The sequence below is a fragment of the Patella vulgata genome, chromosome 2 (assembly GCF_932274485.2).
Source record: "Patella vulgata chromosome 2, xgPatVulg1.2, whole genome shotgun sequence".
Lineage (NCBI taxonomy): Eukaryota > Metazoa > Mollusca > Gastropoda > Patellidae > Patella > Patella vulgata.
The window spans coordinates 25,807,954-25,821,744 of NC_065880.2; the positions used below are offsets into that span (position 1 = coordinate 25,807,954).

The window sequence follows — 13,791 nt, forward strand, 5'->3', positions numbered from 1 at the left end:
TAACTTACTAAAGGGGTTTTGGCACCTACTTTAATGAACATATTATTATTATCATATCATAACGATTTGGCTCAATTTTCACATATACCTAGACAAGAAATTACAATTTTCTTTTGAGCATCAAAACAGGCAAACGAAATCTGTTAAATATTAAGGTTTGTAAAGAGTCTTAGAGCAGCCATCAACTTGATCTTGTTGCGCTGTATAAATGAATAAATTATTGTTATGTTAATAATTTTTCAACCTACCAAATGTACGAATCCTGCTGCAGCCAACCATAAACTGATAAAATAAGCAACAACTTGTGTCAGTCGTATCATTGTACTTGTCTTCAGTATATTAAGGTACGTCAAAATATCTGGGAATGACATCAGTCGCAAAGCTCTCAGAAATCTCAGACCTAGAAAAGATATATTTAAATATATATTATTATATTGTTATAATTTTTTTTTTCTCCATTGTTAAGTGTGTTAAAAATAAAGTCTGTCTTTGGTATATTGTTGATATAACAAGAGTCTAAATGGACCTAATTGCCTATCAGGGGATAAGTTATATTAATTATCAATATATTAATAATTTCTATATCTATGTTAAAATCTTGCAATAGAGAGAAAATATCTACATTTGTATTTTTAATTTACAGGCTTCATGGTGCCCATAAACAACCTCCAACTTGGGGAAAATCTGTAGACATCCGCTTTAAGTTGAATATAAGCATCATCCAAGCAACACATCTACCAAATTTGATGAAATCCAAAAGATGAACAAGAAGTTGAAAATGTCCAAAATGTCTAAATACCCTGTCGTTAATCAACATCATGTGAACAAATTTAAATGAGTTATCTCCCTAGGGAACAAACCAAATTTGGCTGATATCCGTCAAGCAGTTTAAAAGAAGAAGCAGAATATTTGCAAAGAAATTGATTTTGGTAAATAAAGTATTTTTAAATCTATAGTCTCAAACTCTATATTTAAATTTTAATCTAGCATGTTGGCGCTTTCACAAAAACAATACTTAAAGCTGACTATGCAACTGATGTCAAAACTTAATACTTTAGATATCAATAGGCCTATGTACAGAAGAACCACAGGTATTTGGTTTTTGTTAAAAATTTCCCTAAAGTTGTCTCATTTCTGTGACAATTTTTCAGCAGCATTAATCTATACAGCGAAATAAAATGGATTTGTTAAGGAAGGTTCCTTTGGGAAAAATGTATTATATGTCATCTACATGTTTGTATCTGAAAAAAGGAAGATGCGGTGGCTCAGTGAGTAAGATGCGTGTATGCTAACTAGACGGTCTCTGCTTTGCTCTCTGTTTTGACTGAGAAAAATCCTTGTCAGTGGTGCACGACGGAGGGCCTGGCAAGGACAATGTTCAGATGGTAGGAAAAACCACGGTCCCATGCAGACAATTTCTTGCACTTAACAGAACCGCTGACAGAATTCAAAATAAGTGTAGGCTGTAGCACGACTGTCTGGGTAAAATTTCCCTCATAGCACGCTGTTTAGTGTATGCATGTCTTCATTAGTCCAGTCGGTGTAGAAAAATAGGATGTTAAACCCCATTTCATTACGAATCTGACCCAACAAAAATGGTCATATTACACTATCAGCTTTATGATAAAACTCAGCTGGCAGAAACTGAATTTTCTGGGGGCGGCGGATTGTCTTCTTTTCTGCTGAGACTAAATAATTCACTGGATCCTGAATCAGTTAGTAAGCCTGTACAGAATCTTTCATGTATCAAAGTTCAAAAATGTTCTTTTGCAATCACATTTGCCAGAACTGACTAACTGAAGCATTGTCTACTTTTCTTAAATAAAGTACTTTGGAAGATGACACTAGCAGAGGAGGCTAATTAGTGTTTTCTTCCAATTTTTTCTGTGTAATAACACAAACAAATTGTTTCATGGTGTTAATGATTAAAACAGATTTATTTATGACAAAAACAAACCAAACAAAACATTGTTATCAGATCTCCATCTGTAAATATTTAAGGTGAGAAGGAAGTCATGTCTCAAATCCAGTAGACTTAAAGGCTCAATTCCACTCTTGTTGTAACTGAATAATATGTCCCAATCTTTATTCTGGTCAACAAATTGCACTATTTTACAATATTCCAATTAATTGATGATACAAATTTCATCTTAACACACCTAATTTAAAAAGTTGGAAAAATTCAACTAAATTATTTGAAAAGCCTGACGTAAAGCTTTTCAAATGTGACTTGGATTTAAACACATTTTTGAACCCTCTGGACAAGTAAAATAGGATTTAATGGATAATTTAAACAACAGGTAGGACACTAATACATCTAGAACTTAGAATAAGGCTATTTTTTATTTTCTGGAGCTGTCAAGCCAGCAAGAGTGTTATTGTCCCTTTAAGCTCTTTTGAATACTAACTACATTTTCTAAACAGTTAATGTAAGATTTTTGTAAAACTGCATATTAAAAGGGAAACAACTCTTTTGCTCATAATTCATTTTTACAAATATTGTTGTCTAATGTTTTCCGGTTGTCAGGGTTTCTAAATAACAAAACCCATGCTGAACTGGTATCATAACCATGAAAAACTACTGTTGTAAAGACAACACCTAAAAAAAATCTATAAGATAATAAACCATGGAAGATGAGCAATCAATGAAATTAATAAATAATTAGAAGTTCTAATTGTCTTTTACAAGAAAGAAGCAATTCATGATCAATATATATATATTTTTTTTTATCAATACGTGTATAGATTTATCTTTGAAACGAGTCTACATAAAAATTATTTTAATTAAATTTTCTTTAAAGGTACATGAACATCCACTCCAGTTTCGAGAACAATATTTTGTTTAAAAATTTCAAAACTTAAAACTTCGAATTAAATTTCAGATCTAGGACGCCATCACATACCTACCCAATGATGAATGTCAACAAAATATTGGCTATAACACTGAGCGTCCCAGTTGAACATAGATCGCATTGCGTACATAGTTGTTCGCTGATCATTATCTCACCAGAAAGCAGTTTTATTTAAGTTGACATAAAGTTCATATCATATTATTATTGTTTTTGATTCTGTTATTAATTTTTTGTGAACCTTTGGGCTAGTGGCTATAACATTGAGCAACCTGAAGGGGGCTCCTAGGAGAGGGGGAGGGAGCCTTCACCTGAGTAAATTTTGAAAATTTGAGTCAATATCCTGGCATATGAGGTCATTGCTGGGAGCAAATTCTTGTGAATGAGAGGGTCAGAAATGGGAGTCAATGGGACAGAATCAAGAGATCTGCCTGTCAATTTCACCTATTTTGTAAGAACTGTCACCCCCACGACCCACTCACTAGTGGTACTACTAACTGGGCGATTCATTACAACTGTGAATATGATAGTGATAAGAGAGTATAAGACCACAGAGGAGTGGGTGAATTAAGATATAATGGAATTTCAGATAGCGACTGAGCTTTTAATTTTTGAGGGGACTTTGCATAAAATGTTCACTATCAAACTCAGGTTTTAAAGTACATGGTAGTGAAACTATACACTAAGTTTCATCACTCTCCATCAGTTAGAATCAAAGTTATCTGGTCCCAAACCAAAGCATCGACCAATGAAATTGCTAATTAGCTCTGCTAAGCTTTAACAGGAAATATTAATCATTGAACTCAGTCAAGACCTTCGCCTAATGAACATCTCTCAATTAAAAGAGGACTTGTTATGTTCCAAAGTCTTGACCAATCAAGTTTGAACATTCTAGCTCAATTAGAAGGAAAGTTATAGTGTCCCAAAAAGTGTGACTGACAGAGAGACAGACGGACGAACCAATTTTAATAGTCCCCTGCTTTTTTGGAAAGGTGGGGAACAAAAGGGCTCATTTAACACTGCTTTTAACCTACGATCATTTCACCAGCTATTTACATTTGAAGAATGTGTTTTTAAGTAGAGTAATTATTATTTTGGCAGTATAACAACATAAACTATTAATTAACTGGCTTGTATGAATTATTTAAGGTGTATTTAAGATATTATGGTAATTCTAGTAATACAGTATACTGCTGTTAATACTGTGAGCAAATACCAAATAATCATTTCTTTCATAAACAATATTAATTTCTCATTTATCTAGAAAAAGAAAAAAATATAGATGTTTAATAAATAATTGCAAATATTTGAAGTAAGAGTACATGAAAATAAATCATTATGCAATATACTTGTAATGAATACATTAACCATTTAGCACTTGTATTACCGAAAACTGTGCTAAACTATGGTTCACTGTCGAGACTCAAACTGTCAAGAGAACAGCTATGAAATACTACATGTAGTTTGGTGACTCAGGCGGTTTGCGCCAGTCCCAGAAGCAGTATTTTCAGACAGCTTCGTAAACAGGCTAAAAAACTCACTTTTCTCTACTTTTTAAGGGATATTGGGTTGTCAATATTTACAGTGCCTAAATACATAAATAATATATTAATTGCTAGGCGTATATCTACAACAAAAGATTTATGTGACATCCTTATATGTTAACAAATTCCAGTATAGGTTAACAAATATTGAACTGGACCTGTTGAAAGGTAATATGCATCAATTCCTTGCTTTACTTTATACAGGTATCAGAATGGCAGCAAGAGTCTGGTCGATAATTTAAAGCTTAAATCCAGAAACTTTAATCAATATTATTCCAAAAACCTGTTTTCAATGTTAGGCTAAATACAGATTGTAATAGATAAATAACAAGGGGTTGCCATGGCAGATACAGCCAACATTTAGCAAAACAGGGACAGATCAAGTTAAAAAAAAAGCGATTTTTCGTATAATCAATGGCCATAATCCAGGATTTTACGGTCCGACATATGACAATATGAAAAGGTACCAAGACCTTTGTGATAAACATATATTTTAAATTTCATCAAAATCAGATAAAAAATGTGATCTCTAAGAGTGTCCACATGACAATAACATTATTTTTCATACAATCAAGGGCAATAATCCAGTAAGTTAGTCCGATATGTGCAGATATAGAAAGGAACCAAGATCTTTGGGATATAAACATACACTTCAAGTGTTATAAAAATCAGATAAAAATTGTGACCTCTAGATGGTCCCAACCTTGGTATTCCATACTTTTACACTATTTTGTGTACGGGGACTGGCCACTAAGTTTTTAAGTTCTTCAAAATCGGATAAAAAAATTGTGACCTCTAGAGTGTCAACAAGCTAAAAACACTATTTTTTGGACAATCAGGGGCCATAATACATTTTGTGTAAGAGAAGTGGCCATTTTGTCTGGAGTTGCTGACTGATTTTCACGAAATTCGAACTCAACTGATCTATTTGAATGGTTTTTAAAATCGGATAAAAATTGTTACCTCTAGAGGAACCACAAGCTAAAAACATTATTTTTTGTACAATCAAGGGCCATAATACAGGAAGTTACGAACAATATGAACGAATATGAAAAGAAACCAAGATCTTTGGGTTATAAACATACATTTCAATTTTCATCAAATTGTGACCTGTAGAGTGTCAAACAAAATGTGAATGTCCGGACCGATAGAGGCACTGCAAATATACATCCACACAAAAATATGGGTGCATAAAAATTGACTTCTATTGTTGAGAAAAGAGGTAGAAAAATACTGTGGGGGAAGTTAATGAAATCGTAGACTTTTCTTAATATAATTTCAATAAATTGAACTTGAATAGGTAAGGTTCAAGAATTCATACAAAGGTATTAAATAAATAAAAATTTTATTGTCTTAAAGCCACAAAAGACCCAAGTAAGAACAACAGAACACACCTTATGTCAAGAGTCTATATGTTACCATTCTTTATGGACACAATGTAATCCCAGGGTTATTATATAGTGTTAGACAGTGTAAGGTTATTAAAATGATTTTCTGCAGACAGCAACAAATGCCTCTAGTGCTTTAGCTTTTGGTATTCTCTTGATTGAATGCAAAAATAACATTCATTACAACAAAGAGTATTGACTTAAAAACTACCCCCCCTATTGTTCTACCAGGGTAAAATACAAAAATAAATTGATCAAAACAATTAGCAGTCATCTTGACTCCTAAATAATGTTTGATGTTATGTAATCATCATTCACTGCATATCACAAAGACCAAATAAATTCAATCATCTATGTATTCATTCATTTCTTTTTTCTTTGAAAATTAACAGAGAATAATTCTGAAGCTGATGCCATAATATATTGCTTTAAGAGCCTCATCTGGTTTATTTCAGACAGGCAATAAAACACATATCTCAAAGGGACTAAGCGCCAAAAACACTTTCTGTTATTTTAGAAGTCTGTTACTGAAGGCTCCATTTAGGGAATACAAAATAATAGTACCAGTATATTCTTTAAAGAGTGCATTATTATACCTGCAGGAACTAGAACTGCAATGGTTCAGGGGGCGTGTTCAGGAATATGAGCAGCAGAGGATGTCCAAGGTGGAGATGTCCAGTTTGGCACTAAGGCATGGGGATTGCTGAAATTTTTAAAAAAAAAATCAGAAGCCCTGAGACAATATTTATGCTCATTCAAGTACATAGATGTATGGGATTTGAATGGAGTAATGTGAGGCCAAAATGGCGGGCAATGCTTAACATGCCTGTTTGTTCAATGCATCCCCGCTCCCTTCCCTCTGGACACGCGCCTGTGGTTGCGCTTTTTGGACATCATCTATAGCCATGAATCAACTTTATAAATTACAGTTAATTGTTAATATCTTTGGGATGTTTGATTGTCAGTCCAGAATCCTTTGCAATATTGTGAAAGATGAATCTCTTATACGAATATCAGTCCAAAAATGGTTTGATTCTGTTCAGTATAAATTGCAAAGATTTGTTAAATTGAAATTTTATCGATTTGTGCTGCTCGTCATGTCGCCAGTTTATTGTTCGTGAACATATTTGATGGGCCCATTTTAAATACGATTGCATCATACATGTATATTTACATATACTGTTGTGTAATACTGCATTATTATTAAAACTTGTTCATTCTTGATCATGTATTCATGACAGTTTATAATAGTTTCTATATTTAGGTACATATTGTATTATAATGTGGGTAAGTATGTATACAAGCAGCTGTGCTGTAATCTGCACCTATATAATAAATCTACTACATAGATCTATATATATCACACCTACTGTAAAAATATACAGCTACTTTAAGGAAACCATTAATCAACTGCCGATGCAGTTTTCGCAAATGTAATACAAAAAAGAAATTGTTGTCAAAATAATTATCATGTCTGCTCTACTATTCGTGTAGAAAGTGAAAATCTAAGACTCAATGGGAGCTGTGTTGGCTCATTGGGTTAAGGCGCTGGCTTGCTAACCATGATGTCCTGAGTTCTATGCCAGTGTTGGTCGAGAAAGGTCTCCAGGATTTTCAAACGTGGTTTCCCCTTGTCAGTGGTGCAGGATGGTGGGCCTGTCAAGGACAACATCTAGTTGTGCGGATAGGACAGAAACTATATTGTAATTTGGACATTTATTATTAAATAATAATTAAACGAATGTGAAAGAAATTAGTGCTAGATTAAATGATACCCGGGTTACGGTGATACTTCTTCCAATATAGTAATATAAGTACATTTCAATTATGGCTAGATTATCGACATAAACTGGTTTATGAGAAATGAACATTGAGAATTAATTGCATGTACAATTAATTGAATAATGAGGAAGAGATTGAGTCCATAGACTTACAAACTCATTTCCGGATCTATAATTATGATAAGTGCACAGAGTGTTTCCAGTGTAACTAAATCATTATGATAAGTGCACAGAGTGTGTCCAGTGTAACCAAATCAGCTGGCATATAACAAAGATTAACAATTTCCTTAGATTGAAGAAGAAAATCCTACTATTTTTTAGGATTGTATTAAATTTATTTTATTTATACATGTATCTATGCTTGTACATGTACGTAGCTTACATAAACAATGCAATTACAGCTAAATTCGATTTTAGGGGGGCAGCATCCACTCAATATCTAGCCATCAGAGATCTTCTAGAGAGTTGTATTAGCTTGTCAATTTGAATAAATGTCTAAATAACAATTGAAGCCAGAAAAACGCTTGGCAATAGGCAAATTTCTCTCTTACATAATGCCTCTTTAACCAATATACCCTAAAACATACAGGTCACAGAGACACAGAAATAACCGACTTTAACAAAACAGCTCTGTAAATTTCATTTGTGTCAAATTAGTTCTACTTGATTTACTGTTTGCCTTTTTGTACCTAGATTGTTTCATATTGGTACCTTAATGTCTGTAACCTAATGTCAATAAATACATCTGAATGTTTGTTAGGAAAATATTTAATTTTTCACAGCTTAATCCATGCTAAAATGTACTTAAGTTGGTATTTAACATTTAAACATGCATTATGCAAGAGCAAAATCTGCTTATTACAAGTCTTTCTTTAGGCCTGAAATGTTATCTAAATTATCAATTAGACATTAATTAACTTATCCAGACCATAATAAACTCTCGATGTCAAGGCTAGCCTTCGATGTTGGCTGGATTAGATTCCTATATGCCGCTAACGGCCAGTGATAATTAAATCATTAAAAAGTGGATAATCGAGACTATTCTGTTTATATTAATGATTTTAGTAATGATGACCAAGACTATGCAAAAATTTCACCCGCTTCTTTCTCGGCTCATAGTGGATCAATTTGACTGAAATTTTCAGCAAATTACCTTTACACTATTATAATGAGAACTGTCATCTCTTCATCTTATCTCCCATAATGTATCTTTAATTAAGAAAACAAAACCCAAATATCACTGGTAGATAATCTCCTGGCTTCGATTCACTAGGATTAAAAAGAGGCCCAGCAGATCATACTGGCTTGTTTAAACCATCTGCAGATGATGCCAAATGCTGTTTATTGAACCGATATTCCATTTACAGACTCAACAATTCAAAATCCCTCAAATAAAATGATTGGCTTTAAAACCTTTAGTACTTAAAAGACTTCCCGAAAACACCCTAAATATAACTCCATAGACAGTCCCATACAGAACGGTCACGTGCATAGTGGTGGTATACCCACCACAAATTAGTAAAGTGTCCTATAATACGGAAAGCCATTCACATATCTCGGGCAGTTTGAGGACAGTTTACGTAATAGCAACATTTAGAACACAAATGTGATGTTGTCATCCTTTGATACTGGCCCTGTGCCAATCGTACATTATTTATACGAGATGTCGGAAAATATAGGACTTGCATGTTGTTTTCATAGATTGTGTATCTGTATTTTAAGTTGCTTAAAGGTCTCCAGGAAGACATTGCGTAATTTATTGACACAACACTCGGGTTCACGCCCTCATAGAGTATCAATATATTTTCTTAATGTCTCAATCTCGACCTTTAAACCACATACAATACATGTACTGTATGTTTAATGTACAATGGTGGGAAAGGAGAAAGGGGGGACATAACTGATCTTATATCAATAATGCAAAAAATACATATATGAATGTTTATTGTAATTTTATACTGAAATCATATTCAAATTCAGGTAACTGCAATCAATATGGTTTTGTTGTGTTTTACAATTGCCATGGTACCCTTGAAAACAGATAATATCAATATTTGTATTTCTCTATGTTATAAATAACCAATCTGTTGATATTAAATAACATAATACCTTAACACTAGTTTCAGATTAAATGTTTCTTATCTTTTATTGCAAATTTCCTTAAAACTTTGTTATATCTGGGGTAAGTAATGAAATGAGGTTTAAAACCTCTCAAAAATGAAATGAAATGAGGTTTAACACCTTTCATTAACTAAATGAAATGAAATGACACCTTTCCGTAATGAAATGAAAAGGGGTTTAACGCCTTTCAGTAATGAAATGAAATGGGGTTTAACACCTTTCAGCAATGAAATGAATAGGGTTTAACACCTTTCAGAACCTTTCAAAAATGAAGTGAAATGAAATAGGCATTTAACACCTTTGGGTAATGGGCTTAACTATCAGTAAAAGAAATGTAACTTCCTAGTTACATGCAGCATTACCTACGAGAATTACAATACAAGTGATTCTATATTATGTTAAATCTATTGGTAGTCTTGGAGTTGAGTGTATACAAAATAAACATCCAGGCCATTGGGTATAACAGTCATGTTATATTTAAAATCTTCTATTCAACAAGAAAAAGTGACTCAACAAGTCATGCATAAGTAGTTACATGTATGTTTTATGCAAGTTTGTTTAGAAGATATTGTCTGACAGATTCTATGAGTTTATTACACCAATGTAACAATGTAAATTAGTAATTTATTGCAAATTTTCAAATAATTTATTTCATTTGTTTGTTACCGAACCTGGAAATCACATGTAAAAGATTATGCCTGCTACAAATGTTATCTGGCATCCATCATTTTGTCCATCACATATTTATTTTTTTATTAGTATTTATGATGCTATTTACAATACATGTCCAGAACCAAGTTTAATATGTCAGTTAATTATAGTTTGCCAGGTACATTTAAAATCTTCATTTCAAGGCATGTCTGTCATAATAATCAAATATCAGGGACCCACTCAAAACACACATAACATGTTTTTCAATTAAATATTTGATATAATAGTCGATAAGACTCATGTTAAATACACATACAGAATGTTATAATTTATGAAGGGTAATCAATAATAAAAAGTCCATAAAATAAACAGAGAGAGAGAGAGAAATGGGGTTTAACGTCCACTCGACACAAACTAGGTCATTTCGGGACTAACATATGGTTTAATTTTATTTACATAATTCGCTTGCGCGTAGGGGTCTTTAGCAGTGGGAGGAAACCGGAGAACCCGGAGAAAACCCACGCGGTTGGACAGGCGACCCTACTCCTTGTCACGTACAACCGGTGATTCGAAACCACGCCAGTCGACTCAATGACAGACTTTATGATACAGCGCGCGCACTCTAACCATTCAGCCACCCAACCCCCCTAAAATAAACAGCCTAAATCAAGATATCATTAAGTGGACTTCTAATCACATGTCCAGAGAAAAGCAATCTGATTAAAATATAGATCTATATTTCGTTTCGTTATTTTATACGTTCGATGGCCTACACTACATGAAGATCTGACAAGTTGTAGCAATAGGTCGCGTCAGAGGTCATACGAGTGGCTTTTGACCCTATGATGTCAGACTTTAGATTAACCAATCAGCTTTCATGTTTCTAATGGATTACCCACAGTTTCAGGCATAACATGCCTGCAGCTCGCCGTAACAGACCGTTTCATTGGCTAATCCCTAACACCATTCAGAACACGTCAATGATAACAACTCTTCTAGATCCTATTGTAGTAAAGACAAGTGAAACAAAATTTTGAACTATAAAAAACGAAACGAAATAGGATCCGTGTTTTAATCAGATTGAGAGAAAAGAGTAAGCCCTTTGTGCAGCACCCTCCACTTGAACTGCAATACTCTCCACGTAAACAGGTATTTTAACATATGTAATCTTGTACTAAAGACCAGCAAAGTTTTCTAAGGAAAAAATAGTTGACACAGTGCCAATAACCAAACTGTTCACACATTCCTATTCAGAAAAATACATTTCAAGGCTCATTTACATCTACTCCAATCACTTTCCTTAATACTAATCTTAAATCCATTAACAATTATCTTAATTTATCTCAAAGTGTACAAATGTTATATTGTGAGTTTGTAACTATAGTAAATATATGATATGTATTGTGATATGTGTGTCATGATATGTTCAGGTCAAATATTTAACAACGTACTAAATACCGGTAGATTTATTTTCTCAAACACAAAGAACCTAAAATCAATAAAATGCTGAAAATTACAGTTTTATAAGGAAGAAATAAGATTTTGCTCTTAAAAAGCTATTGTCATTACAACTCCAACAGTTGTGTAAAAGATGCATTGATATGCTAAGTTGACACCTTCAGGCTGAGAACATGCCATTCCAATAATTCAAGAGGGTATTGATACTAAAGATGTTGCCCGATAATTTGGATGTCATCACAATACCATCCTCAGACTGACTGATCGGCACATTATTCAGCAACATCAGGAGGATCCCACACTGCCACCCAACAATGCTGCTAAAGTGAAAGGTGCACATGGGTTCATCAGTGCCAATACAGTTTTGACTTTCGATTTTTACCCCTTGTGCCTACCTTTCATTTTAGAGTTGTTATGGCCTGCATGGGTTGTAGTTGTTGACTTTTTTTGTGTCAGTAGCACATGCAGCATGTAAATCAGTTTAAAATTGTTCTGTTCTGTGAGAACTATTGTGTTTAATATACCACATCAATAGCTACCAAGTTGATATTAATTACCATGTCCTGTTCATCTACAGCCCTGCTAATTATGTCAGTATTTTGGCAGATGTAAAATTTTGTTTAGAATAAGAGAAACTGTGATATTAATTTATATGTATTGTATAAAGTCTCTTGTAAGTTTGACTAAATCCATGATTAGCATTCAATGAATCGATTAATTACTATATTACCTAATAACGATTACACCGATAGCATGTTGATATAAGACACATGTCTATACTGAAATTGATTGCCCGATTCTGGTATCAGGCTGATTATCCCACAGATCTTAATAAAAACAAATATTGAACTATTAAACAATTATTCTATCACATCTATATCAATATTGATCATAGCAGCAGAGGAATACTGTGATAATAACATTAATAAAATATAAGCGCAAAGGAAACAAGCTATAAATTGCATCCTTAGTAACATTTATTCAGTAAATTATGTCAAATCCATGAAGGTTGGCTAATTATTATACCGTTGAAAGTTAATTAATTATTAGCACACTACTTCACTTAGTTATGCATTGTTATTCTCTATGGCTACATGAGCACAGCTTTACAGTTCTACACTGTCAGAATTACGCTACTTTGTTAAAATTAGAATTGCAAAACATTCGAATCAATTGACTACATACAACTTTTACGACAATTTTTATCGGGTTTAAAACTTCCTGATGGTTCTACTTGGCCCATGCTGGGATCCAAATCTTGGATATTCTGGTCGAGAAGCAAGTTCCCTACCCCTCGACTATGGTGACCCCTCTGTTGTCAATCTAACTTAAGGTAAAAACGTTGGATCAACTGCACCACCAACAACAGTTGTTTATTGATTGTTAAATATGACACTTACCTAACCAGTTTCTGTCTAAGTAAATAGCAACAAAAGATGGTGGTATGGTGAAATAATCCACAAATGAGAACAACTCTAACCAAAACCATAATTTATCGTTCGCAGCTACAAACTGAAAAAGAAAATAGTTTTCTTAAATATAATAACAAAATTTATTATTCTATGCATATAATCTACTGTGTTAAAGGTGATGGCCCAACTATTTATATACTCTAACAGATAGATAATATTCTCACTGGAATATAGAAAAAGATGGATCATCTTCTTTAATGTGCTTGATGGATGACTGTTAACAATTGTTCCAAGTTTACTTTATATAAAGTTAGCTATGCCTTCCGAAATCCCAACTATATCACACCAATATATATGATGCCATTATATCCAGTGTCGTACATAGAACATGATATGCTCACTATTTCTGGAACACCTGATACCAATTTTTAAGTTTTAAACCTAGATCTAGAAGGTTTATTATATATAAGACAGCTTTAGAAAATGTAATTCTGTATAATTAAACATCATTAAAGATATCAATTGAATCTTGAGTAGTTGGCCATAGGAGCATTCCCGATCAATGAACCAGAATTTTGTTTTCCTGT

General features: G+C 33.3%; 1 protein-coding gene across 7 annotated transcripts in view; it reads right to left on the reverse strand.

Moving 5' to 3' along the window:
- Nucleotides 1–13,791, reverse strand: part of LOC126809837 (calcium-activated potassium channel slowpoke) — an 82,304-nt gene that overhangs the window by 38,042 nt on the left and 30,471 nt on the right. For all 7 annotated transcript variants that reach the window (XM_050534642.1, XM_050534645.2, XM_050534643.1 and 4 more), the window contains exons 4-5: nt 13,193–13,304; nt 249–400 (exon numbers count right to left, since the gene is read on the reverse strand). In XM_050534642.1, coding sequence (XP_050390599.1) covers nt 249–400; nt 13,193–13,304 — 264 coding nt within the window. The remainder of the gene's footprint in view (nt 1–248; nt 401–13,192; nt 13,305–13,791) is intronic.